We start from the raw sequence: 24,940 nt of genomic DNA, 5'->3' as shown, positions 1-24,940 counted from the left end.
CATCCTCAGAACAAGACTACCTCTTGAAAACAAGCATTTAATCTTGCTTGGGAAGGTGGTGTGTATATGTATATATGAAGTTACCAGGGATCAAGCTGCTGGTTTAGTTTAAAGAAGGGATTAGAGTAATTGAAGTCACTGTGTGAAATTGCTTTGTGTGTTCTGTGAGACTTTAATTACAGATTCTGCAGGTAAGACTTTTTTTAACTGTTAGAGAATGTTGCATGTGAGAGCTCCAGACTGAAAAGACCCCACATCCTTGTTCCCAGTTTTATTTCTAGCTTGTGTTGATTTGCTCATCATGTGTATTCCTTTTCCCTGGAAAGTCTGCACTGGGCACAAATACTTTTCCTACTATGTTCATTTGTGTTGCCCTTTTATTTTGGTATGTTTTTTCCTTGGTATGTTTTTAGATCTGAGTAAGAGAGTATGCAGAAATCTATTCTAATTCTGGAGTAGAACTTCTGCTACTTTTATATTGTCTTCAATGGTTCCCTTGTCGCTTGTTTTTTACACAAATAAAAATCCAGGATTGAGGCAGACATTATGGTATAATGCAGTAACACCATAAAGGAGAAGATGTGACCCTTAAGATTGAGGGTCCTCTCTTCTTCTGGTACCTGTGGTTGTAGGTTTTATTACAGAATCACTGGTGTAACTAGGATTTTGGCAAACAGGCTGCTATCACCCACAGTCAAAGCATCTCCATCTCTTTCAAAGACACTTAACTGAGGTGTGTGGTACTGTTAGTCCTTGATGATGAGTTCTTAATCCCTCTAAATAAGCTGCTCTTCTGGGTAAGCCATATTTTGGAGTGTGGGCACATACTGGGCCAGAAGCCATGTCACTCTCTTGGGATGGCTGGCTTCCAGGTTGAAAGACCAGAATCTTTTGGGAGGAGGAGGGAGAGCAACAAGCACATGATAAAGGAACAGCCAAGCTGTGTAGTTTGCTGCAAAAATGGGCTCAATGCTGTGGGGTGACAACAGTGGCACCAGGAGGCTGGCAGACTACAGGGACTACTGACCCTTTGTTGGGAAGGGGCTGACAGGTCTAAATTACATTGACAACTGAAGAAATGGCCTTAAAAAGAAGCACAGAATTCAATTTGATCAGGACAAGAACAAGGTTGGTGCTTAAACTGGAATAATCAGCTACACAAGTACACAATGAGTAACCACTGGCTAGGCAGCCATTTTGCAAAATGAATTTTTAAAAAGTCAGGGATTACATTGGACCTATACGCTGGACATGGTCAAAAACATCATGCTGTCATGAAAAAGGCAAACATCCCATTATATGAAATAGTAGTTCTGCTCTTGGCTATTGGTAAGTCTATCCTGGACACCTTGGTTGAGTGAATTGGAGGGTGGCTTGGGAGAAAATTCAGAGGAGAGTGTTAAAAAAACCCCAGGAGAAATACAAAAAATGTGATTTTTGTGGGAAGGCTTAAATAATTGAGTCTATACAAGATAAGCTTGAGGAGAGAGAAAGCTCTAAAAGGCTGCTATGAAATAAGAAGAGGCTGATCAGATCACAACATAGCTGTTAGACAGAATAAGGAATGATAAGCCTAAATTGCAGCATGGAATTATTGTTTAGGAGGGGATTTATTTAATACTCAACAAAGATAGATAAGTATTGTTATTTCCATCAGTGCAGATGCTTTTGAACTATTTGGATAAATTAGAGTCAAGAATGATAGATAACTACTCCTGCCTTGGAATAGATGAAGATGTATTTAGTTAACTATTTGAGTTCTTTTCTACCTCTCCCTCAAATTTGTAATCAATTTAGCAAGATTTCTCACAACAGAAATCTTGGAAGTCAGATCTCTACTGAATATCTTGCTGTTTTCTCTCTGGAGGTCTGTATTTCATTTTATTTAGTTTAAGATATTGTGGATTACCTCCCTATGAAGTGTATACTGCCTCTATAAAAATATATTTCCATTCACTTAAACCCATAGCAAAACACAATACAACCCCATGCCTGAAAAAAAAAGTAATAACCGAAGCCCCTGAACCAAAAAAATGCAAATCCCACCTCAAAACTTTGTTTCTTCTGATTTGCTTGGATTTTGATCTGTGGCCTGAACCAAAAAAATGCAAATCCCACCTCAAAACTTTGTTTCTTCTGATTTGCTTGGATTTTGATCTGTGGCCTTCTGGATTGTGGCAAAATTACAAAATCCAGATGTTTTTATTGGCCCAGCATCTGGAAGATGCTTGTCTAAGTCTAATTTTACTGAATTTTCCACAAATTAAACTGAGTATTTTCCACAACTCATGTTGTAGAAAGTGTAAGGTTTAAATTTTTATGGTAAAGTTTCAGTTAATAAAGAGCCAGCTGCATACATTTAATTCATAATTTGGGCAGAGGGACTGCTCCAGTAGAAGAACAGGGTGACACCTGTAAACACACATTCACTCTAATAACTAATCAGCATTTGAAAGCTCATTAGTATCTAAGATTTTACTTGTCAGACTACCAGGTGCTGTGAGTACACACACTAGGGGGCTGTGTCTTGTAGTCCAAGAGAAAATATTCTGTCTGATGTTCCTTCCATGTGTTTCTCATGAGGGTTCTAGGGAGCTTTCCACACTGCTCAGTAACCTAAGGCAAACTGGGCTCCTCAGAGGTGCACACAGCCTGTTCCCAGTGTGTCCTGGCATTCATTCAGCATTCTCATATCTTGTGGTACCACATATTAGTCAATATTGGGCCTTCCATTGTACGTCTTCATTTCTCTTCTACCTCATTATAGTTTTTGCTGGTTTTGTTATTACTTTTTTTTTTTTTTTTAAGTGTTCAATTCTTAACTTTTGTTTTCCTCCTTTAGCCTCAACGTGGTCGTAGCATGTCAGTTTGTGTCCCCCACCTTCCTGCTCTTCCCTGTATGTCCTGCATCCCTCTCAGTGCTCCTTGCACCCCACCACCAGCGCTGTCTGCACCTCTTTCTCCTTTCTACCTTCGGACTGTCCCTGAAGAAACCTTTGCAGAAAAGCTTTCTAAAGCCCTGGAAAGTGTCCTGCCCATGCACTCTGCCTCTCCACGCAAGCATCGACGCTCCAGCCTGCCCTCCCTCTCTGTCAGTCCTGTATGTGTTACCATTTGCCTCCTGGCACAGTAAGATAAGTTATCATTAAATACATCCTGGGCTCTGGGCATTTTTAAAGGGAGAAATTGAAAAGTCAATTCCTTATACTGTGCTGCTGGAATGTTGATTTTGTTATTTTTATTTATTTCTATGAAGCAGCGCTGGTAAGCATTATCAAACGGTGGCTGACTGCTTGTATCTTGTCTTTTAGGACAGTATAAATGTAAATTACCCAGTTGTACCACAGAAGGTAAAGGGAAGGCTAGTTCTTAATACCCAAAGTCAAACGACTTTTTATTTTTAAAATTCTTAGTAAACACTGAATGTTAATTAAGCCCTTCACAAAACAACAAGCTTTTAAAGCCTGATTGCTGTGGCTGCTTATTCTTAAAGCTTTGGCTAGCTATGATAGTGATATTAGATGTTTAAAGTATTAATAGTTTTGAGGTATTTTTTGTGAATTCTTATCAGAAATGCCACTTCAACTTCTTCTTAATGGGAAGGAGCAGTAGTTTCATATTTCTTAGAAAGTCAGGTGCAAAGATAATGTGCAATAGAGGAGGAAGATTCCCTTCCATTTTGAGCTTCAGTTTACACAAGATAAATTTTGAGAAGCATTTTTATGTAAATGAAGTAATTGGAACCAGGTTTAGAACATAGGAAAAGTACTTAATCTGTAGGATCTTCTCATTAGCATCAGTCAGTATGGAAATTTGCTGCTGCTTTTCCGGACAAAAGAGGCTGGGGAGAAAATAAACAATGTGGAAACAGCAACTTGAAAAGCTCATAAATGCCATTTGTCATGAACAGTACACTTACTACTGGCTCCTGCAATTTTTTTTTCCATTAGGGAAGGAATACATTGTCTCTGGGCATACTGCAGGCAGAGATGAAAAGAGGCAAAATTACTAAATTGTTTGATGTTCTTACATAGAACTCTCTTTAGTGAAATATTATCTGCAATTCTTAAATAAGATGAGCCTCCTCTGAAGTAGTACCTCAGATGGAGTGGAATTGCCTGAGGACTCTGCTGTTATTAAACCTATCAATGTTTTATTGTCCAGGCAAGAGTTAAGTTTGTTTCAATGAATGCTAATTTTTTATATGAACAGATATTATCATAAGCAATTAAATGATGGTTTTGTCTTACAAAATATGGTATTAAATGATATTTTAAAATTATAAATTATGATTAATCTACTTATTATTAATTGAATAAACTTTAATGATAGTTTGTGTTATAAAACATTTCCTTTTAGCTTTTTGTATAGCATACAGGACACTAGCACTGTGGTGTTTGTATTGGAAAGTACTAACATCTAATGTCATCTTCTGATTGCAAATTAGAGGCTTTGCATTGTTGCTGTTCTCAAGTTCTGAATTTCGTATTCCACATATGGCAGTGACCTCAGGGGTTTGATTGGATTTCAAGCACTGATCACAGTGGATAGTCCATGACAACAAGTCTCATTCCATCGTCAGGAGCAAAGTGGGTTTCTTTTTGTGAACTATTCAAATTGAACTGGAAAAGCAGCTCTAACACCAGCAAATGTTCCCAATTGTAGCTATGCCTGCCATGGATGTATTTAATGGATATTTACAACTCACCTAAATTTCCTAAGTACTGTATGTTTTTGACCATGAATTGAGTATAAATTCTATAAAGTTACTTCACAGAACTGCCTAGTGAACTGTGCATGTTGATGTGCTTTCACTTTTAATGTATGAATTACCTGTCTTGTTCATGTCAATACAGCCTCAGCATCCTCGTGGGGGAACACCACCGTTCCCAGATTCACAGATATTTTTCCCAACCGTTCATGAACGGCCGGTGTCTTTCTCACCACCACCTGTCTGCCCGCCGAAGGTGGCAATTGCTCAGCGGCGCAAGAGCACTTCATTTTTGGAAGCCCAAACTTGCCACTTCCAGCCATTGCTGAAGACTGGCCAGAGTTTAGTTCCACCTGGTGGTAGTCCCACCAATTGGACTCCAGAGGCATTTGTTATGCTGGGCACAGCAGCTCAGAGAGTCGCTGGAGAGCCTCTGCATGTGCAAGTTAATCCCGTGTTTGAGCAAGCTCCTGTGCACAGTGACTATAGATCTGGACCAACACCTCCAGAGGATGCTCACTACAGGATGCATCCAGAAGCTGTATATTTGGTGGGCATGCACTATCCATCACAGGTATCGGAGCAGTATGATCAAGTAGCTTATAACTCTCACGTGACTGAACAGCATTTGAAGCAGGTCTCTGAGTCAAACCATGGGCAAGGTGGTCCTCCACAAAGCTCTGTGTTCGACTTTCAATCGGGGCAGACATATCTGGCACGACACGTTCAGAGCCTGAGGCTGGATTCTGGGCTGGGTCCCCTTTCTCCATTATCCAGTGTTTCAGCTCCCCTGAGCACAGAGGCAGCTCAGATGACGTTCCACCAGGTGTTTGTTCCGCACTCGGCCCCGGCCGTGCTCTCCCACAGTGCCGATGGCAGAGCCAGCTGTGTCTTTGAGTTCCATGTGCACGCGCAGAGCTCTGCTCCGGCAGAGGGGGCGGCTCTGCCCCCGCGGGCCTACAGGAGTCGCCGGGGCTCCATGGAGAGCAGCCATGAGGAGCCCAGCCAAGGCGTAGGGTCGCATGGCCGGCTGCAGCCCGTGACAGAAGAGCAGTGTCACTATCTTGGCGCTGGGGTAGCGGGTCCCAGAGGGGGCCCTGCCAGGCGCAGCTGGCCAGAAGGAAGCCCAGAATACTCCAGTGATTCCTCACAGCTGACTTCCTCTGACACTGGTGATTTCCAGTCTCCTCCCCCTACAGGGGGATCATCTTCTGCTTTTGGTTCAGACTTCTCATTGCCCATTGTTCAGCTGCCTCAGAAGGTGTTGCAGGAGTCGCAGCTCTTCATCTGCTTCCCCCAGGGAGCCTCAACTCAGCAGGCCTTGTCCACCTCGCTTTCATCAGGACCACCTGCATCCTATCCTCAGGTTACAGGAGCAAACCCTTGCACAATTTCACTGCTTTTTATAAGTCATACTAAAAGGGAAACCGTGCTTTTAGACCTGCTCCACGTGGTTGTAAGAATTAGCATTCGTGGGGGTGTCTTTCCACCAAGTCTATACTAGGATCTCTTTAACTTAACTGGGTTGCTATGAAGTAATGAGGTATTAGCAACCATCTGGTCTGTGTTCAGATTTGGTTGAAATATTGGTAGGGCTTTTGTGTTAAAAGTAAAAAATGGTCAGTGTTCCTACTGGGACTAGCTGTTCTTTTGATGAGAGATTGATGGAGTACCAAATTGGCTTTTAAACAGTGGTTTTAATGAAATATATCTTCTCCACACTTAGAATCAGCAGTGGTAGTACAACTTGCTTTGTGTTTCTCTTGATGGTTTTTTGCCATTTTAATATATTGCTTGAGGTTGAACTTTGATTCAAATAATGTTTCATTAGACAATAAGGTTATTTTGGTGACTGTCCAAAATGCAAGAGCTTTTTCTAGACTTGGGGAAAGAAAGTGGGAAGAGAGGAATGGAAGGAGCTGTGTTATGTACATGTACATGGATTTGGAAATGTACTTGTTGAAGAAGTATTTGAAAAAGCTCAACAGGCTGAGTAGTTAATTAATGGCACAAGCAACTGTTGCTAGTTGGTATTGCCACCCTGTAAGCCTTATGTGGTGTCCTTTTAAATAGCAAAATTTGAGGCCTGAAGCTTAGTTTGGAGATGTGTGTTGTATCAGCATATGTGGTATCTGCATTTGCAATGGTCACTTTTATGTACACTGTGAGGTGTGTGTCTATATACATTGTGTCTGCACTCCTAGTCTGAAGTCTCATAACTTTGTGTGAAAAGAGAGGATTTACTTTAAGTAGACTTCTCTCTTACCTCTTTTGTCCTTGGAATTACAGGCTTTGACGTTTTAGTTACTGGAGTATTAGCAACTTTGAGATTTGTGTGAAGGGGAATCATTTTGCTCTGTGTGTTTTAGTTCAAGAGCTAAGTATTTAAAGCTTTCTGTAAGGGATATTAAAGGTGTTTTAGTAAAGCTGGAACAGCTTTCATCACTAGTCTAATAGGTAGTAATTGCTGTGCTGTAGAATTTGTAGAGTGAATCTCCTACTCAAGAACTTTGAAAACTTTTTTCTTCATAAACCTTTGTTAAACTCGAGAGGTAAATTCGGATGGATATAAAATACATTTGGAAAACAAAAGAGGTCACTTCGTTTGCAGAATATAACTTCTGGGATCTTTTACCTAATTCTTTAGAAGATTAGAATTTGAAACCCAGATGGAGTCAATGTGAACATATTACAGCAGTGAGGTGTAGCAATGTGTAGATCCCAGTCTGAAGCTCCTAAAACAGCAAAGAAAAAAATGGTTCTCTTCATTGGTAGTCTGCTTTCCCCAAAGTTTCCATAATTAGAGAAGTATGGAATTTTAACAGACACTTCCCAGTGAGCTTTAAGGAATTTTCATAGATATTTCTGATATGATACACGTGCACCAGATGTGCTTCTTCCAAAGGCAGTTCACCCAAGTGGTGCATGCTCAGGCAACTCATCTGGAGGTCTTTGTCTAGTTCTCTCCCAGGAGCTGATAAAGAAATACACTTGTCACAAAAACAATAATGCAGATCCTGGGATCTGATAAAAAATTTCAGCCACAAAAACAGTAATGAAAGTCCATTCCATTTTCCTTTGCATCTTCCACATTCATTTGTATGCCACTCATCCATTTTTTTCGTTGCTTGCTCAAAAATTCTGTCTTAGCTAGAATGTTAACCCTCACATTCCTCTATATCCAATTCTTGGTAGCCTTTGAATGGCAGTGACTCTGAAAATTATTATTAGCCTGTGTTTTGACATGCCTCTGAAAGGAAATTCATGACATTTATGTATACTGGGTACTTTGTAATTGGTCTAGAATTCTTTATATCTTTTTGCTTGGTTTTTTTATGGATAGTTTTATTTCCATGTAGCCTCCTTTTATTGCCCCACCTGTCTGTGTTTGGAACACATGTAAAGGTAAAACTTAATGCATCTGTTTCCAGTTACCATACCAAGGCATCCTGCTCTTAAAGCATCACCAGTGGAAGAAGCAGCTGGTAGGCTGATCTGTCTCATGTTGAGGGGCATGTGGGTTGCAGAGTCCTTCTGTATAAGTTATTTTGGAAGACTTCAGATGATGTTCAGAACTCCTCCAGATTGCTCTGCTTTGTTCTGGTTGTCGTAATGGAATTTGGCCAGAAGGTCTGCTTGTCCAAAAGGACAGGCTAGCAACCTATTCCAACCAGATAATTCCAGGCAGAAATGATTTTATCTGCCTGCAGCAGAAACCACAGAATTTTTCTCAGCTGATTCTCTTTTTTTTTCCCCTGCAGACACAGGTGCAAGGCCAGCCAGCCTCAAGCAATGCTGTGGTGCCATCCCAGCCTACTCAACACACTCAGCAGGTAGGATCACGCTTCCTAAACTCAGGACTAAAGTACTCATAGTATAGAATTTTGATGGCTCTTTTAAGAGCAATTGTCTACCTCTGTCACCATTTGACCCATAGTTTTGCAGCAAAGGAATCCTTTAGTTCTCACCCAGTCTAACATGTTACGAGATAGACATTGTATTTCTGAGATTTATTTTAAAAATCATGTTAATGCTTGTTTTCCCATGCCTGTCTTCCCCCAACTTCCATCTGAGCTTGCAGTGGTGGTCCTGTTCAAGGGGAGACGTGTCAGGACTTGCAGATTAAACTGTCTAGACAGGCAAACTTCATTCTCATTATTTCTTTTTTCTAACTGGAAATCTGATCTTCAATATTCTCTTAACTGCCTTGTCTTCCTTTATAGAGTCTTCATTCTTGGTTTCACAGGAAAGAGTTCTCTTGCAAGATTTGGTGTCACTAATGGAATTGTATTAGTAATGCTAATAAGTAATTGTTAAAGCTTAACTGACTTGCCATATTCTGAAGAACTACTGATATCACTTAGGAGAGAGTAAAAAGCAGAATTTAAGTAGGATGTGCTTTAAAAAAAAAACTGTTGGGGTGTAATAGAGCTTCTCCCTCTTTTTCCTGCTACAGAGTGCACAGCAGCCAGCCTCTTCCCAACAGCCTGGACAATACCAGCTGCAGCAGCCCTCAGTTTCTGCCAGCACCACTCCTGCACCACCTGTCTCTCAAACTCAGACTTCACAGATCATGCCAATGCCTCAGGCAGCAGCTGGGACACAGGTAAACAAAATTCTTTCTAGCAGAAGACTTTTTTTTCTTCTTCATAGCTGGTAGATTCAATATGCTGCTGCTTTCACTTTTGTCATCTTTTCTAATGGTTTCAAAACATTCATACAAACAAGAGTATTCTTATTGAAAACTGTCAGTTTTGTTGAAAATGTGTTGGAAACCCTTTTACACATGGCAGTCATGAGTAATTTGAGGGAAGGAGAGCACTTCCATGCACAAAGATCTTTAAATTGTCAAAAATATCAGGAAGCATATTGATGAATGGTGAATTGCGAACAGATTTTCAGGAACTTGTCATTTCTCTGTTTCCCATCCACTATTTATCTTCTGCACCATTACATGTGTAAAACATACTCACTTATTTAGGTAGTGAGCTATAGGATTCCTTTCTTCATTCTGTCATCTTTCTTACTCAGCTCTTCTCCTTTACTTCCTGATCAAGAAGCTTCTGTTACTGAATATTGCTTCATTTTGGCTCATATCTCTGTTGAATGTGTGAGCCGCAGTTTTGTTTTAAAAATTGTTTTGTTGCTTATTCATCTAAACTGCCTTTCCAGTTGCATCGTTTGCTGGCTTTAATTGACATATCCCCTGCCATTCTCTGTATGCTGGCACAGTGGATTTTAATTCTCCTTTGCTTTAGTCCCCATACTCAAAGCTGACAGATTTGTTGTAGGGTTTGCACTTCTTCGCTGTAAAAAGGCAGGCTTGGGTCTGGGGACGGAGTTGAGGAGAATTTGATTCTGTTTATGCACAAATCAGTGCTTCAGGATATTCAAATGTTGCTCTTTCACCCTCTGTGGGTGTCTGTTTCAAGAGCCTGTTGAGCTCTTCAAGGGAAGTGTTGCAAAGCGAGGACTGTTTGGAACTCCAGCCAGCTTCCCGGCCGCTCTGCCAACTGTGCTCCCCAGCCACTTTAACAGAGTGCTGTAACTTGAATAATGCTTTCTTTGACTAATGTGTAAAACTCTGCTTTCCGCAGCCCTGCTTTAAAAAAAAAATTCTATCTCTATTTTTCTTTACCTCCCCAGCTTCCTGTTTCCCAACCAGTGTCGATCATCCAAGGCGAGCCTCAATTACCTGTTGCAGCATCTTCTCTCCCTCAGCCTTCAGTTGCCCCATCAGTCCCCATTGGCTCTCATTTCCTACCCATGGGCCAGGCCTTGCCAACTTCGGTGGTTCCCCAGTTCCCAGTGTCTCAGTTGCCTGTAGCAGCTCCTCATGTGACAGTGGCTCAGCCAGGTTTCCAGTCGCTGCCCCTTTCAATGGCAGCTGGCATGAATCAGCCCCTGCTGACGCTGGCCACGTCCGCTGCGGCAGCTGCTGTTCCTGTAGGACCCAGCGCTGTCCCTAGCCAGCTCCCCACGCTGATGCAGCCTTTGGCTCAGCTGCCCAGCCAGGTTCTCCCGCAGCTCCTGCAGCCGCCTGTCCAGGCCGTGGGATTGCCAGTCAGCATTGGACAAGCTGCTGAAGCTTCACTTCCTGCTGGAGATGCTCTTTACCAGGTATTGTTGCAAGCCAGCAGACCTCTTCTCCACATTTTTTTGCCCGTTCCTCTAAGGTACCAGATCTGAGCTGCGTGCCCTGGCCAGCTCACTTCTCACATGAGAGCCATTAAGCCACAAGGATCAATTTTGTTGTGTGGTAAATAACCATTTTAAGGGGGAGAGAAGAAAAAAAGTCCTTGGACAACCATGGGTTTTGAATTTTTCATATTTGGCATTGGAGTTTGTCTAAAATGACAGAATCATAGTGCAGGGCTTTGTTCAACCACAGTGTGAGAGAGGACAGCTATATATTCATGAGATCTGTCAGCCTGGGGAAAAAGAAATAAAGAAATTGTAACTTTAAAAATAGGAGATGTGTGTTGGAAAGAAAATCAATGGCAGCATATTCAACAATGTCAGTATTTCATTCCAAGTCTGGGAAGGGGTGGGACAGGGAATTCATAGAAATCAGTCAGGCAGCCATGGATCTTGGATGTGACGTAAGTACCTGGTGCTGGTTGTGAACTGCTGGACTGGTGGGCACAGACTGCTTCAGCAACTTTATGTGATCACTCACTGTCAAAGTGGCAACCTGAATAATGATGGAAGTGTTCCTTGTTTCTGGGTCAGCTCATTATGAGAGGACAGGAAAAACACAAGAGTGTTTTTGCTATTTAATCTCAAGAATCAGCAGCAGTTGTATAACATCTGAGCCGTAGTTGTTCGGCCTGAAAATTCTTCAAGCTCATTTCTAATCTCAGGCTTTAAAATCTTAAGCTATATAGGCAGCTGCAAGAGTTGGGAAATAAAGATTGTTTTGCCTAAGATTTGGGACTGTGAGTGGGAATTTGCTTGTTTGGGCGTGGTGACTTACATGCTGGCTGCATGAGCAGTTTGCTCCACTTCTTTGGGAAGATTTTGGGAGTGCTTGAACAAGTACAGAAGGTTGGAACGTGTCCCTGGAACTGATATTTTTTTATCACTGTCTTGTTTCCTAATTAGCTCTCCATTCACTGACTTGGTTCCCTCGTTTCTGTTGCAGAGCTTCCCATCTCGGCTGACGCCTCAATACCCAGGGGACTCGAACGTTGCACCTTCCTCAGCTGTGGCCTCTGCCAGTATTCCTTCTGCTGTGCTGTCCCCTCCCTTGCCCACAGATGCAATGGCCCAGTCAGGGTACCTTGCTCCTGTCGTGCAGCCCTACGGGGAACAGAATGTTTTAGTTTCCATGGGCAGCCTGGGAGGACAGGCTCAGGTGGCCCAGCCTCCTGTGAGTTTAGCACAACAGGCCTCGTCTGCCTCCTCACAGCAGGCAGTTGTGGAGGTAAATATATGGAATATAATGTAACAATAGATTTTGGATGTTTGACTCCTGCAACAGTGTATCTGTGTGGGGAACTAATCCCTTCTGTGCTTGTCTTCAGTTGGAAGTTAATATTTCAAATTGCCTTTTTCTTACAGCAGAATGTCATGCCAATGTGGGGACCTTGTTGCCACTGGTTGTTCTGTTGGGAAGTGAGTGTGCATCCTGCAGGCAAAAAGCAGTAAAACACTTCACTTCTTGCTAGTACTGTAGAACATTTTTGCCATACCCAAGACAAGCTGCAGTCAATAGCCTTTGAGAATCTGTCATGGTGTCTATTCTCTGCAGCGTGGTTCTTGCAGGGAGAATTGGAATTGTCTCTGTTCTGCATTGGCTTGCCTTTTGCACATTCTGTTAGTAAAACTGTGACTGCATGGCCAGCTGTAGTGACATGTGGCAGTAGAAAGGATGTGTGGCTGGTTTCTTCTCCTCACCCCTCCTCAGATGACATTTTGCTTCACTGCAGTTTGCTCTAGAGTATTTTGTAAACTAAAGCTGTCCTAGATGCCAGCTGTTTAAACTTCTAAAAAGGCAGAGCTTTCAGCTTTACAACTGGTTTGGGTGAAAACACTGAAGATACTGGGTTGCTTGAAGAGGAACTGTACTCTTTGGGAGGGGTTCTTGATTGTAGGTTTCCATCCATAGGGTACTCAGGGAGTCTCACAGACTGCTGCTTCAGAGACTCTTCCAGCAACACAGCCTGCTCAGTCTACCCCTCTGGCTTCTTCTATGGATAGGTGAGCACTGCTGCTTTTTTTCACTGGGAGTGTTCTTGAGGATGAGAATAACTAAAGTTCCTAGAGGGAAACCAGGGTCATGAAGGATGGAGTATGTTATGTGGAGTATTTTATGGAGGGAGTAAGTGTGTAGTGTATAACTTTTGTACAGTGATTAACTTTTTTATTTGTCATGTCAGACGGATCATAAGTGACAGGCTTTTGGTCCTTTTGGCACTTAAGCAGAATTCAAACTCGAAATAGCTTGAAAACATAAGATAGCTTTGTACAACTCAGCTTTCAAGAGGCGTAGCAAAATATTTACAGCTAGAATTTCTGTTTAAGCAACATGAAGTGTTGACAGGACACTTCTACTCGATGATTAACACACATCTACCACTTCCCAGAACAGAATCATGTGGTTGATTATTGTTGCACCTATGGAATGCATGGAAGCTAACAGGAAGTTGTCTTTTGTTTCTAGTGCACATTCTGATGTTGCTTCTGGGTTGAGTGATGGCAATGAGAATGTCCCAGCTTCGAGTGGAAGGCACGAGGGGAGGACAACGAAACGTCACATGCGGAGATCCGTCCGCAGCCGCTCCCGCCATGAGAAGACTTCTAGGCCAAAACTGAGGATTCTAAATGTGAGTATTTTTTGTTTTAGGGACAGTTCAGTAGTAATGATGCATTTTTAAGCCTCTACAGGCTTAATTGTCTATTAAGAGCTTTTTTGAGCATTAGATATGATAAAGCTGACTTGCTGAGCTACTAATGGTTGCACAAATTATTCCAGAATATTCGATGTATCCTCAGACAAAAGTCATGCTCTACATGGCACCATTTATTAGACTGGAAAGATGTATTATATCAGTACTGTTAGATTGCCTCAGCAAACTTAGATTCTTGTGCTTTTGGTTTAAAGTGTTATTTTCTTTGTTTCAGGTTTCCAACAAAGGTGATCGGGTAGTGGAATGCCAGCTGGAGACACACAATCGGAAAATGGTTACTTTCAAATTTGATTTGGATGGTGATAACCCTGAGGAAATAGCTACAATTATGGTAAGATTTTAGAGATGGAGACTCCAGTCAGCTGTATTTTTTTGTTTATAGTTTGGAATTGGTCTCCCATGTAGCATGGTGTGTGTTCACCTTATTGGTACACAACCACAGTTAGAAATTTGGCACAGAGTGGTTGAGCTGATTATTAATTTATCTTGCACACACAAGTCACATGAAAATTTGTGTCATTTTTTGCCTTAGATTTGAGGTTTTTATCAAGTGAAAAAATTGCTTCTGTTTTTTTGTTTGTTTGGGTTTTTTTGGTTTTTTTTTCATTTCAATCTGACATTTTCAAAACTGCAAGTAACCTTCTGGAAGTGCCAGGTTAAAGAAATTCTGTTTGCTTCTCTAAGAGCAGGCATTGCTATATCTTCTTATTCTTCAAGCATTTTACCATCATTGTCCATTAAAATGGGAAGATTCTGCCTTTAAATTAAGAAAGGGAATTGTATTTTGGTTTTTGAAAGTACATAGTGAGTGATGCTGCTCTTGACTTTTATCAAAAGAAAAAGTTTCTCTATTCGATGTATGATGGCCAGGCACAGGAAAGAATTTGTCCTATAGAGGTACATTTAAATAAGAGTATTGAGTAGCATAGAATAGAATCTCCTTTTTTTTTTTAAATTAAAACTCTTATTTTTGGTCTGGTACAGTCTAAATGAGTCTGAGATGGTTTTAATGTTACTGAAGCTGGGGGTTGTGACAGAACACAGTATCTTTTGACAGCTTGTTGGGCACCTGTGCAGTAATTATCTTTTCCTTAGAGAGGTGGCAGAATCTGAATTGGTGTGTGCTGGGTTTGTACTTGTCAAAAGGAACCAAACCAGTCATATGGGAGGAATTCTCTGCCACTAATTGGCTTTCTGAGAAAGAAGAAGAAGTTGGTTCTTGCCTAAGTACAGATATTAGCACAGTCAATAACATGAGGTTGTGTGCCAGGAAATATGGAGAGTACACAGATGTCTTTCTTCACCTTAAACCTAAAGTGATCCTATGAAGAAATAAGAGTAGGTTTGATTGATGAAAACTAAACAAGCAAAGTCAAAACTAAGACACACTCTCCAAGCAACAAAAACCACAAATATTTGGGAATGATGAGTAGAAGCAAAATAAGTGAACTTTGCATCCAGAATGCAGTCACACAGTCCACAGTGTGCAAGCTAATTTAAACATCTGAATCTGGAACATTGTGCTCATTGATTCCTTGTTGAATATTGAGCAAACTTTAGATTGCAGGACTTTGTTTCCTTTAAATCATGATACGCTTAGGCATACCCCCATATAGTTGCCTGTTGGTCCTAAACTGAAAGTACTGAAGATTTCTTGAACTAGTATTCTGCATTGCAGAGACTGATATAAGCACATCATGGCTGGCTTTCCTTTTCTTGAACCAGCATCCCAGGAATTTGATGTAAAGCTCAAGCTTTTCCTCTAAGGCACTTTATTTCTCCTTTCCAGCAGAGCCTCCATGACTGGCAGCTTTACTTCTGTTTCATGGGCTGTCTCTGTGAGTTTTTCCATGCATAATTTCAGGAGACAGAATGCTCTCATGGATCAGACCAAATCAAGAATATGATTTGGTCTTTCTTACTACCAAGTATACTTGTTTAAACCAGTTTTATCCAACATAAGCAAGAGAAGTTATTTTCATAAAGCAATGCAATGTATTGGAATTAGACAGGCTGAGCAACCTTTCTCTCCCTGTATTTGGAACATAATTCATACTGGCTTTTATGTACCACAACCAGACTTTAATCAGTGATGTGCAGCCTGCCTAGAGGACAAGTTGTATATGGCATGGAAAGAGAGAAACACAGGAGACATCTTGCAATGCAGAATTTTCAATTTCTTTTATATTCTAGTTCTCTTTACATGTGTCTCTTAATGCATGTTGCATTCATTAGACAGGAGGGATTGCAGCAAGATAAGACTGCTAATTTTAAATTTCCCTGTGCTAAGCAAAGTTTGAGGTGACAGTTGATGAAGAAGTGAGATTGAATGTTCTCCCCAGCAAAGATTAAACCAGGGCACACACTTCTGTGCTGGAGATAATTTGAGAAACAATTGTTTTTGTCTATGGTGTCACCACTTCCATCTTGTTCAGAAGAACAGCAAAGGGAAGATAAACATCAGCACCAAGAGTAAATTGTGGTTATTCAGTATATTGCTTTGAAATTGTTTGTGGAAAATGAATGTTGCTTTGTTCTTTTGCAGGTGCAGAATGAGTTTATTTTAGCAACAGAGCGAGACTCATTTGTAGAACAGGTACGAGAGATTATTGAGAAAGCAGATGAAATGCTGAGTGAGGATGCCAGCGTGGAGCCTGAGGGGGATCAGGGCTTGGAGAGCATGCGGACAAAAGACGACGGCTTCTTCCCGGGGTCACAGGTATGTGAAGGACAGACTGCCTCAGCTCTTGCTGTCTATCTTCCATTCTGGGTGGTATGGCTTTGTGAGTAGGGTAGCTAGAAATAGAATCTTCCTGTCATGAGAGATATCACAATAATTAAAAGACAAAAAGAGAAAGCTTCATATCTGAGTGAGTGCCTAAAATGAAGTTAGAAAGCTAAATAACAGACCTCTTACTTTTTGATGTGTTTGAAGACTTCCGAAGCTGCTGAATCTCCTAACAGTCCACTAAACAGACAGTCTTAAATGCTGATGCTTCTTGGATTTGAGATTATTGTGAGGTAGGACAGTGAAACCCCAACCCTGTGCTGCTCACTATACACTGAGAGCCTGGTCTCAGGCCTTCCACCCAGTGAAGCTCTAAGAGATTGGATAGCTTGGTTAGGAAACACATGGTTTGAAACTGTTTGCTGGGTGCTGAAAGTAGAGACTTTGCCTGAATCTCTGCCTTAATTACACCCAGAACTAGTTTGGAATATCCATTTATTTGTTGGATGTTTAAGGAAATCAGTTGGATTTCCAGAAAAATTTTTAGATCACTCTGTTACATTGATGGTCACTAAGCTGAGAGTCTCTAAGAACACTGTAGCTGACATTTATATGGGCAGAATTCCTCTAGATTGGTGATGGTGCTTGGGTCCCACATACTGCTTCCCTTAAATGCCCACGTTTCAGTAAGCTAGCGTTTTAAGAACTATCTTGTGGGATTCTGTTTCAGAATAGAAGTTTAAATTTTATCTTACTTTACAGAAATTAGAGTTCAAACAGCCAGATCCTACATCTTCCATGCCACAAAGAATAGGTAAGTCTTTTGTGATTTTTTTTCAACAGTTACCTTTTTCTGTTTCAGCGGATGGGTGCAGCCAAGTTTTTTATTTTGTATGATGGAGTGCACATTCCATATTGCAGGTTATGTATTTAATTGCAACCCTGTGTCACTCAACATCCACCTTCTTTTTGTTTAGGGGTTCCCTCTAGCTCCTTTACCCAGGTTGTTCATTCTGCTGGAAGACGGTTCATTGTCAGCCCCGTCCCCGAGAACCGACTGAAAGAACAGGGCTTTTTCACATCTGCTGTTGTTGGAGGAAATGAAACTTCAGATATGGGTGAGTTCTCCAAAATCTTCAGAGCTGATGCCTAAGATGTGTTCTCTAAGACCTGTTCTTCAAAACTGTGAAGCTAGCGAACTGAACTGTTCCTGAAGACCTCTCAAAATATGTGGGGAAGTAGGGAGCTGTCTGTGCTGATAAGAGGTGACCATAATTTGGGTCATAACGTGCAGGATTCTTGGAGGAAAACTGCTGATGAGCTGTCTGCAAGACTCTGAAACCTTAATTCTGTATTTTAATATAAGCCTGGATTTGTGTGTTTTGTTGTTTTGCTATGGGGTTTTTTTTTGTTTGTTTGTTGGTTTTTTTAATGCTAGGAAGTAAATGTAGTCTTAGTCTAGCTGTAGACAATAATATTGTAATGAGCTTTTTCAGATGGACTGATAATTTTCTTTTCTTCCAGTTGCAGCATCTCCTGTACATGGTCCTGGAATGAATCTCTCCCACTCAGCATCATCACTGAGCTTGCAGCAAGCTTTCTCTGAGATGGGGCACGCTCAGATGGCAGAAGGACCTAGCACAGCTCCTCCAGTGTTCAATCAAACAATACCACCATTTCCACCTGCACTTTCTACCATGGCGGGCAGTGGTGCAACTCCTGCGTCCGTGGCTACTTCTTCAGTATCTGTTTCCTCCAGCACTGGTGTTTCTCTTCCAGGATCTGTTACTTTGCCTTCAGAAAGTGCAGCTGTTGGAGTTGCACCAAGCACAAGCGTGCCAAGCTCTATTTCTCCGCCTCCAGCCTCACAATCTGCACAGCAATCGACCGGTGTCACTTCCAGCGTGAGCGCCCCTGCTTCTTTCTCCTTATCTGCCACGTCCCAGCCTGCTCAGCCAGTGACTGCAGACATTGCTGCCAGTGCCAGCACACCATCATCTTCAGCACTGCCACCTGCCCAGGTTCCTGGGGTCACTGCTCTCGGTGCTGCTGCACCAGCTGTGACATCTCAATCTACTCCTCAGACTGTGAGTAGTATGGCAGCAGCACAGACGTCTGTTGCCCTGTCTGTGGCTCAGAACGTGGCTTTGCAGCTTCCCCAGCTCAGCAGCAGTGGCTCAGTGTCCAGTCTGGCAGAAACAACAGTTGTAAGTGCTCCACAGTCACTGCCTGAGAGTGGGCACTCTCTGGACAAGTCGCATTCCTGCAGTGCAGCCGGCTTATCTCTGCCAATTGGTGCACCTTTATCATCCTCAATAGCATCAAGCATATGTGGTTCAGTCTCTCAGCCAGTGATCCATCCCTTACTTGTTCCATCAGGAATTACATCAACACCTGTCCTACCCCAGATTTCAGGTGCAACACCCATGTTGCCCCAGGTTCCCTTACCTGGTGTCTTGCCACAACCAGTCACTAACTTGCCTGCAGTACAGCAGACTTTGATCCACAGCCAGCCTCAACCAGCTCCATTGCCCAACCAGCCTCATGTTCACTGTCTGGAGGCTGATGCTGATGCTCAGTCTAAAGCCCCTGGTATTGATGATATCAAGACCCTGGAAGAAAAGTTGCGGTCTCTGTTCAGCGAGCACGGCAACGTGGGAACGGTGCATCCCTCAGTGTCTCTGGACACCTCTCTGGTAATGGAAACCACAGTTGTTCCTGGCATCCCAACCACTGCAGTTGCACCAAGCAAACCCCTGACATCCATTAGCACTTGTATACCTCCAAGCAGTTTGCCTCTTGGACCAACTGGCTTGCCAGTGCTGACTCCAGTTGCCACTCCTGGGCAGGTGATCACCCCGGTGAGCTACATCTCTGCCTCGAGCAGCGTGGCCACAGCGGCAGTGAAAGCAGGGACCTCTCCTTCCAAGCCCCCCCTCAGCAGGGTACCGGTAAGAGATGCAGCATCAGTGTCCATGGTCAGCTCTTGCTGGAACACCTTCTTGGGCAGCATCCTTTTTGTAAAGCAAAATAGTTATTCAGGAAGAAATTTCTTCATTTAATGCAGTATTGAAGGTTTATTCTCTGATTGTTTTTGTGTGTCCCAAGAGGTGTTCTGTTTTGTCCCTAATGGGTAAAAAAAGTTCACTTCTCTTTTATGCTTCTGAGAGATGTCTCTTATGTCACTGTTAGTTTTTCTTCTTAAACTACAAAGAGGCAACTGTAGTTTGCTTTTTGTGTTTGTTTAGTTTTTTTTTATTGATACTGATTTTTTAAAAAAGAATTTGGATGTCTTGCTTTAAATAGCTTTTTATCTTGTACTTGACCACTAGGCTGAGATGGTTGGCTGTATATTTCACAAAGTGGTGGATTTGAGATGGAGGAATTTTGCTTCCTGTCATGAACCTGTTCCTTGCAGTCAAGGGTGACTGAAAGAGTTTGGGTTTTTTTTAAGTTCTCTGCTACTTATTTGATACCTGGATACTGTTTTCCTTTTAAATGTTAGATTTATGAGAGGAGGATTTTGAGAAATTTAGAAGATACCTGAAAACAAACTCTTTTTTTTTTTGTTTACTGACTCATGTTCTACAAGCCAAACACTCTTCCACAAAGAAATAATGACTCACAGTAACAACTTGAAAGGTGCTGTGGATGTTGTTACATGCTCACCAACCAGATATACCAATGTGTGAAATTTTCTTTTAAATGTCTACCTGTGTGGGGACACAGCACTTTTCAGTATTTTAAATATTTTGGTAGTCTTTTCCTTAAATGGAAATAAATTGAAGACACTTTCAGGTACTTAACAAACCAAAAACTTTAATACTTTCTTCTTTTTGTTTCTGTAATGTTTTTTTGTACTCATCAACACTTTGTGTTGGCTGTCTTTAGCCAGCCTTGCTGTGAACCAGTTTCAGGCCAATTCAGGCTGAGCCAATGCTCTCAGCATCTCCATTCATTAGTAGTCTTTCCTTTGTACTCTTTGTTGTCAAAGACAGTAGAAAATTTCTGCTATGGAAGAGTGGGAATATGTGCCAGAAAAGTTGATAAGGAAATCTAGACACAAAGACAGACATTAATATTTCAGTGAAATTGAAAATTAGAGAAGAAATTTTGGAAAAAAATGGGAAGTGGGATTCTTTCAGGAGCAGTTGGAGCAGTTGAAAAATTGCTAATTGCAAATCTGTGATTACAAAGACTTGGGTTTAAATACAATAAATGTTATAGGGTTTTTGATTGTCAGTTGTAGAAATGTCACCTCCTCTCTTCAGCTTTCCTTTATAAATTAGTTTTTTTACAAGGTTTAATTTTGTTTCACTTTGTGTTGTTGCTGAGCATTAAGGAGCTTATTGCTTTAGTCTTGTGGGGTTTGCTGGACTCTGTGTCTGTGCATTCATTTTGTTTATGGCCAGACAGGTAAATGTGTTTCAGCTTGTCTTAGCAATGTATTTAAAGTATGTTTTGCCTCTTATTTATAAACTAAATGATGAAGTGACTACACCTTAAAAATTCATCATGCCTCAGAACAGGTAACAGCCTCACACGTGTTCCTGCTGCACAGAAAAGCTGAGCTAACACAACTCAGCCAGTTCCTGCTGAAATGTTATTGGCAGGATAGATAACTCTGGGGAGAGCATCTTCACTGGGCAGCTGCTCCTGCAGTTTAAAGCTTTACTTTGAGCTGTGGTAACACACTGCAGGCCAGAGCTGGCTCTGGAGCAGGCTGTGGCCTGTGCCCCTGTCCTGCAGAGCTCACAGCCATACAGGGCACTGTGCTGTAACTCATGGGCTGTGTGTGTGCTCAGACTTCATGGGCACTGTCAAACCTCAAAATGACAGCTGAGAGTAAGAATTGCAAATTGTGCAATGGGTTGCCTAATTCCTAGAACTTGCCACTTCCCTAACAATGGAAATGACTAACTGGAATGTGCTGTCTGACCTGGTGAGGAGGCTTTGATGCCTCCTTCTAACCTCTCTCTAACCTCCTCTGCATAACCTGGATACTTCCCCCTACCCAGTTGCATGGCCTAATCACCTTCTGTGGGTCATCAACACCTTTCAGGCTCAAAAAGAAGTGATGGATCAAAACATGGGTGTGAGAGCTCTACAAATCTGTTTCTCAACAAGTGGAGGCATCCTCAGGCACTGACAGTTCCTGTTCTCAAGTCAAGTTGCTTGGAACAATTTGCTGGAAGCATGCAGCTTGCAGTTTCTAATGGACAGTTAACATAGAGTTATTGTAAGGACACTGAGTACACCATTTTAGAATTTCTTGCACCATTTTAGCAATTAAGCTTCTTGGATTAATTATTTTAGCATTTCTTCCAGAGTTGAAAATAATATCCCCAAGATACTTTGTTTCTGGATACTACAGCTTGTTTAAACTGGAAATTGTGGCTGCTCAGGGATAATCTGGATTATAAAATAAAAACACATCAAACTTTCCCCAATTTGGTTGTAAAAGTCCCTGAAGACTCTATGCTAACTGTCCAGGAAGGAATTCTTTACAAAAAATAGGTTAAGGCTCCTGTTGTATGCCATGAGTGACTGTAGCTGGTACCTGATGCTGCTGTTGTTCCATGTCTGACGGACGCGCGTTTCCTCTCCGTTGTCCATAGGTGCTCCCAGTAGGTTCTGACCTCCCGGCTGGCACTCCATCCAGTGAGCAGCTGCCTCCTTTGCCAGGACCTTCACTAACTCAGGTGCTACACAACTTGGCAGATTCTATCTGCTTCTTTTCCCTTCAGAGAGCATGTTTCAATTAAACTCTCCATTGCATGTTATTAATGTTCTTGGTTTTCTTCTCTTTTGACTGAGTAACCTCTTTTGTGTAGCTGTAGCAGTAGCCTGAGTGGCTTCAGCACTGGGTGTGAGTGACCTGGTCTAGTGGAAGGTGTCCCTGCCCATGGCAGGGCATTGGAACTGGATGGTTTTTAAAGTCCTTTCCATCCCAAACCATTCTGTGGTTCTCGCCCTTTGGGGTGCTGTACCCGGTGCCTAATCAGGCTTAGGGGTTTTAGTGTATTAATCTGAACTTGAAATGTTTTTTTTAAAAAAATATAATGCAGTGCAGTGTGTGCATAAAACTTGAACCTGTTTTCTTCTTGAAAAGAGTATAGTAGCAAAATAATATGAAAAACTCTACATTGCCATGAGATGTTTATGAAAATGTAAAATTGCCTTTGTGAATTCCTCATGAGATTTTGGGGTTTAGTTGTTTCTTTTGATGATTGCTGTTTTGGTTTTGATTTTTTTGTTTGTTTTTGTTTTGTTTATTTTGTGATTATTACTGCATTCTGATTTCACTAGGCTTTAAAATTTTCAAAAGGTATTTGAAGTTCTTTATCATAAACACGACTTGAAATGCAGCAGTGGCTTCCCCTGCTTAGCTTTTGTCCTTGTATACAACAGTTAGCTATTTTCTGTGTAAGTGGTGGTGCCAAGCAATATAACAAGAGGCGGTTGGCAGAAACTGATGCACAGAAGCTCCACCTAAATATGAGGAAGAACTTCTTTGCTGTGCAGGTGACCAAGCACTGGAACAGTTTGTCCAGAGAGGGTGTGGAGTCTCCTTTTTTGGAGGTAGCCAGGAACCAGCTGGATGCAATCCTGTGCCATGTGCTCTGGGCTGGCCCTGCTTGAGCGGGGAGGTGGGAGCAGGTGACCACTGTGATCCCTTCCAGCCTGACCCAGTGTGTGATTTTGTGTGGTTTGTACAACTAAGGCACATGGCATCTGAAATTGGAAGAAAAAGGCTTATTCAACTGAAATATTTTCTAAAAGCAGCTCATTTTCACATCTTGATCTTAGAGCCATAAGCCATATTCCTGCCCTGTGACTAGCAAGGAAATGGGCATCTTCTTTCTCCAAACTGATCGAGAAAAAACTGCTTTTTTTCCCCCTTGACTTCAGAGGCAGAAGCTGTTTTTTCTTTTTTAGTCAGTTCTTTCTGAACAATGGTTTTACTGAAGAGAAGGTTACAACAATTTGGTGATAATTGTTACCTGCACTCTTCCCATGGTCAGGTATCAGATGGATCAGGAGACAGCTAGTTAAAATCAGTCCTATGGAGTTCATAGTCCTTTTCATTGCTGGAAACTCAGTATATTAGTAGTATTTTCCCCTAAGCTCAAAAGCATTTGTAAGCCACTTCTATGACTCAAGCCACAGTACCACTGCAAAAGGCTGCTTCCTGTTTGTCATAGGTATTTCTGGCAGGATCTGTAGCATGGAAGAGTCACAAATATAGATCCTTGCTTTTTGTCCTTTCCAAACAACTTACTGAATTTCACTTCTCATTTGAACTCAGAAGGATTGTCTAGGAGTGAAACAAAATTGGAGGAAACCAACTGAATCAAATCTAATTGACTGTTGAGAGCATTTGCTGCTATCACATAATACTATCTGGAAAATTACTGGCCTGTCTTAAAGTAGACAGGCTTGCCTTCTGGGCTGCTTCTGTCACTAGTAGGTGATTACACAACTTTTCCCCTTTCCTTAGTAGCACACTTGTAATTTGCAGACAGAATACACGTCATCTCAAGACCAGTTTTGAACAGTCTGTTCTATACTCTTAAATACCTGTTCTGTTTCTTCCTTAATTGCTTTTTGAAGTGTATTTAGATTAATCTCTCAAGCTTCATTTTGGTCCCCTTATTCCATAAGGAAATCTTTATTTCCTGATCATTCTGGTGGCCATTTGTTTACTTGAAGCAAATATCTTCTTGAGAGCATAAGTGATGAGAATTTTTTAGTATTTCAGGTGACATATCCCCTCTATTTTACAGTGTTGGATTAAATTACCTCACTTGTCATTAAGCAGTTGGATTTCTGAATGGAGTCATACATACAAAAGCTTTTTACAAAAAAATCTTACAAAATCTTCTGCTTTTTTTTTGTACAATGGAATTGATACAGGCTTTGTTGTTCCTAGGGTTTTTGGTTTTGTTTTGAAATCCACATGTCAGGAAGAATGTTATCCTGGCAACTTTTTGAAAGCATCTTTATGCTATTATGTACCTCAACTTTCAGTGGAAAGTAGTATTATTTTTATGTTGTCATGATCCCTGCTTCAGTTTTAAAAACAGATACAGCTTTTCTTTTTGTACTTGGGAAAGATTAATGATGTTCAAGTGTGGATGAAAATTTCTGTTCTGTAGAGTCAGAATTGCAGCTTAATAGTATCTGACAATACATTCTTCTTTCAGTGTATCTTATGGGCATGGCCCTAATTTAGTCATTTTGAGACTTTGGGACTTTTTTTATCTTCAAGATATTTTTAGGTAAAATATTCTTCTCTTCCTTTCCCCAGTCCAACTGGCCAAGTTTGAAAAACATCTTGTATTCTAACTGAAATAGCTGAAATCTAAGTAATAAGCATACTTGAGAGATTCTGCCCCTCTCCATCCTTTTCAAGTCAATCCATCTATATAGCCTCTCTGAGGGAACTTGAGGGTTTTTTCTTCGTTCATTGGTTTTGAGTGGTATTGTAGAGGTTTTTTTTTGGTTTTTTTTTTAAGCTCCAGTTAATTTTCATGTTCTGTTGTTTTTAAACAAGTATGTTGCATGAGTTACTTCCAGACTTACCAT

At 41.4% G+C, this 24,940-nt stretch overlaps 1 protein-coding gene across 12 annotated transcripts in view; it reads left to right on the top strand.

Annotated features, from left to right (window-relative positions):
* Positions 1-24,940, top strand: part of WNK1 (WNK lysine deficient protein kinase 1) — a 97,599-nt gene that overhangs the window by 56,783 nt on the left and 15,876 nt on the right. For 5 of the 12 annotated variants that reach the window (XM_054281928.1, XM_054281927.1, XM_054281930.1 and 2 more), the window contains exons 9-22: positions 2,843-3,100; positions 4,857-6,077; positions 8,473-8,544; positions 9,168-9,317; positions 10,358-10,831; positions 11,856-12,137; positions 12,822-12,913; positions 13,377-13,539; positions 13,838-13,954; positions 16,169-16,342; positions 17,114-17,165; positions 17,329-17,469; positions 17,876-19,302; positions 21,970-22,053. In XM_054281928.1, coding sequence (XP_054137903.1) covers positions 2,843-3,100; positions 4,857-6,077; positions 8,473-8,544; positions 9,168-9,317; positions 10,358-10,831; positions 11,856-12,137; positions 12,822-12,913; positions 13,377-13,539; positions 13,838-13,954; positions 16,169-16,342; positions 17,114-17,165; positions 17,329-17,469; positions 17,876-19,302; positions 21,970-22,053 — 4,707 coding nt within the window. The remainder of the gene's footprint in view (positions 1-2,842; positions 3,101-4,856; positions 6,078-8,472; positions 8,545-9,167; positions 9,318-10,357; positions 10,832-11,855; positions 12,138-12,821; positions 12,914-13,376; positions 13,540-13,837; positions 13,955-16,168; positions 16,343-17,113; positions 17,166-17,328; positions 17,470-17,875; positions 19,303-21,969; positions 22,054-24,940) is intronic. The other 7 variants (XM_054281938.1, XM_054281935.1, XM_054281939.1 and 4 more) reach the window with 5 other exon arrangements.

This window comes from Melozone crissalis, unplaced genomic scaffold (genome assembly GCF_028551555.1).
Source record: "Melozone crissalis strain CALT ecotype California unplaced genomic scaffold, PUWL_Pcris_2 ptg000033l_1, whole genome shotgun sequence".
Taxonomy (NCBI): Eukaryota; Metazoa; Chordata; class Aves; order Passeriformes; family Passerellidae; genus Melozone; species Melozone crissalis.
Note: the sequence above shows the minus strand (reverse complement) of the source record. Positions and strands in the feature narration are given on the sequence as shown.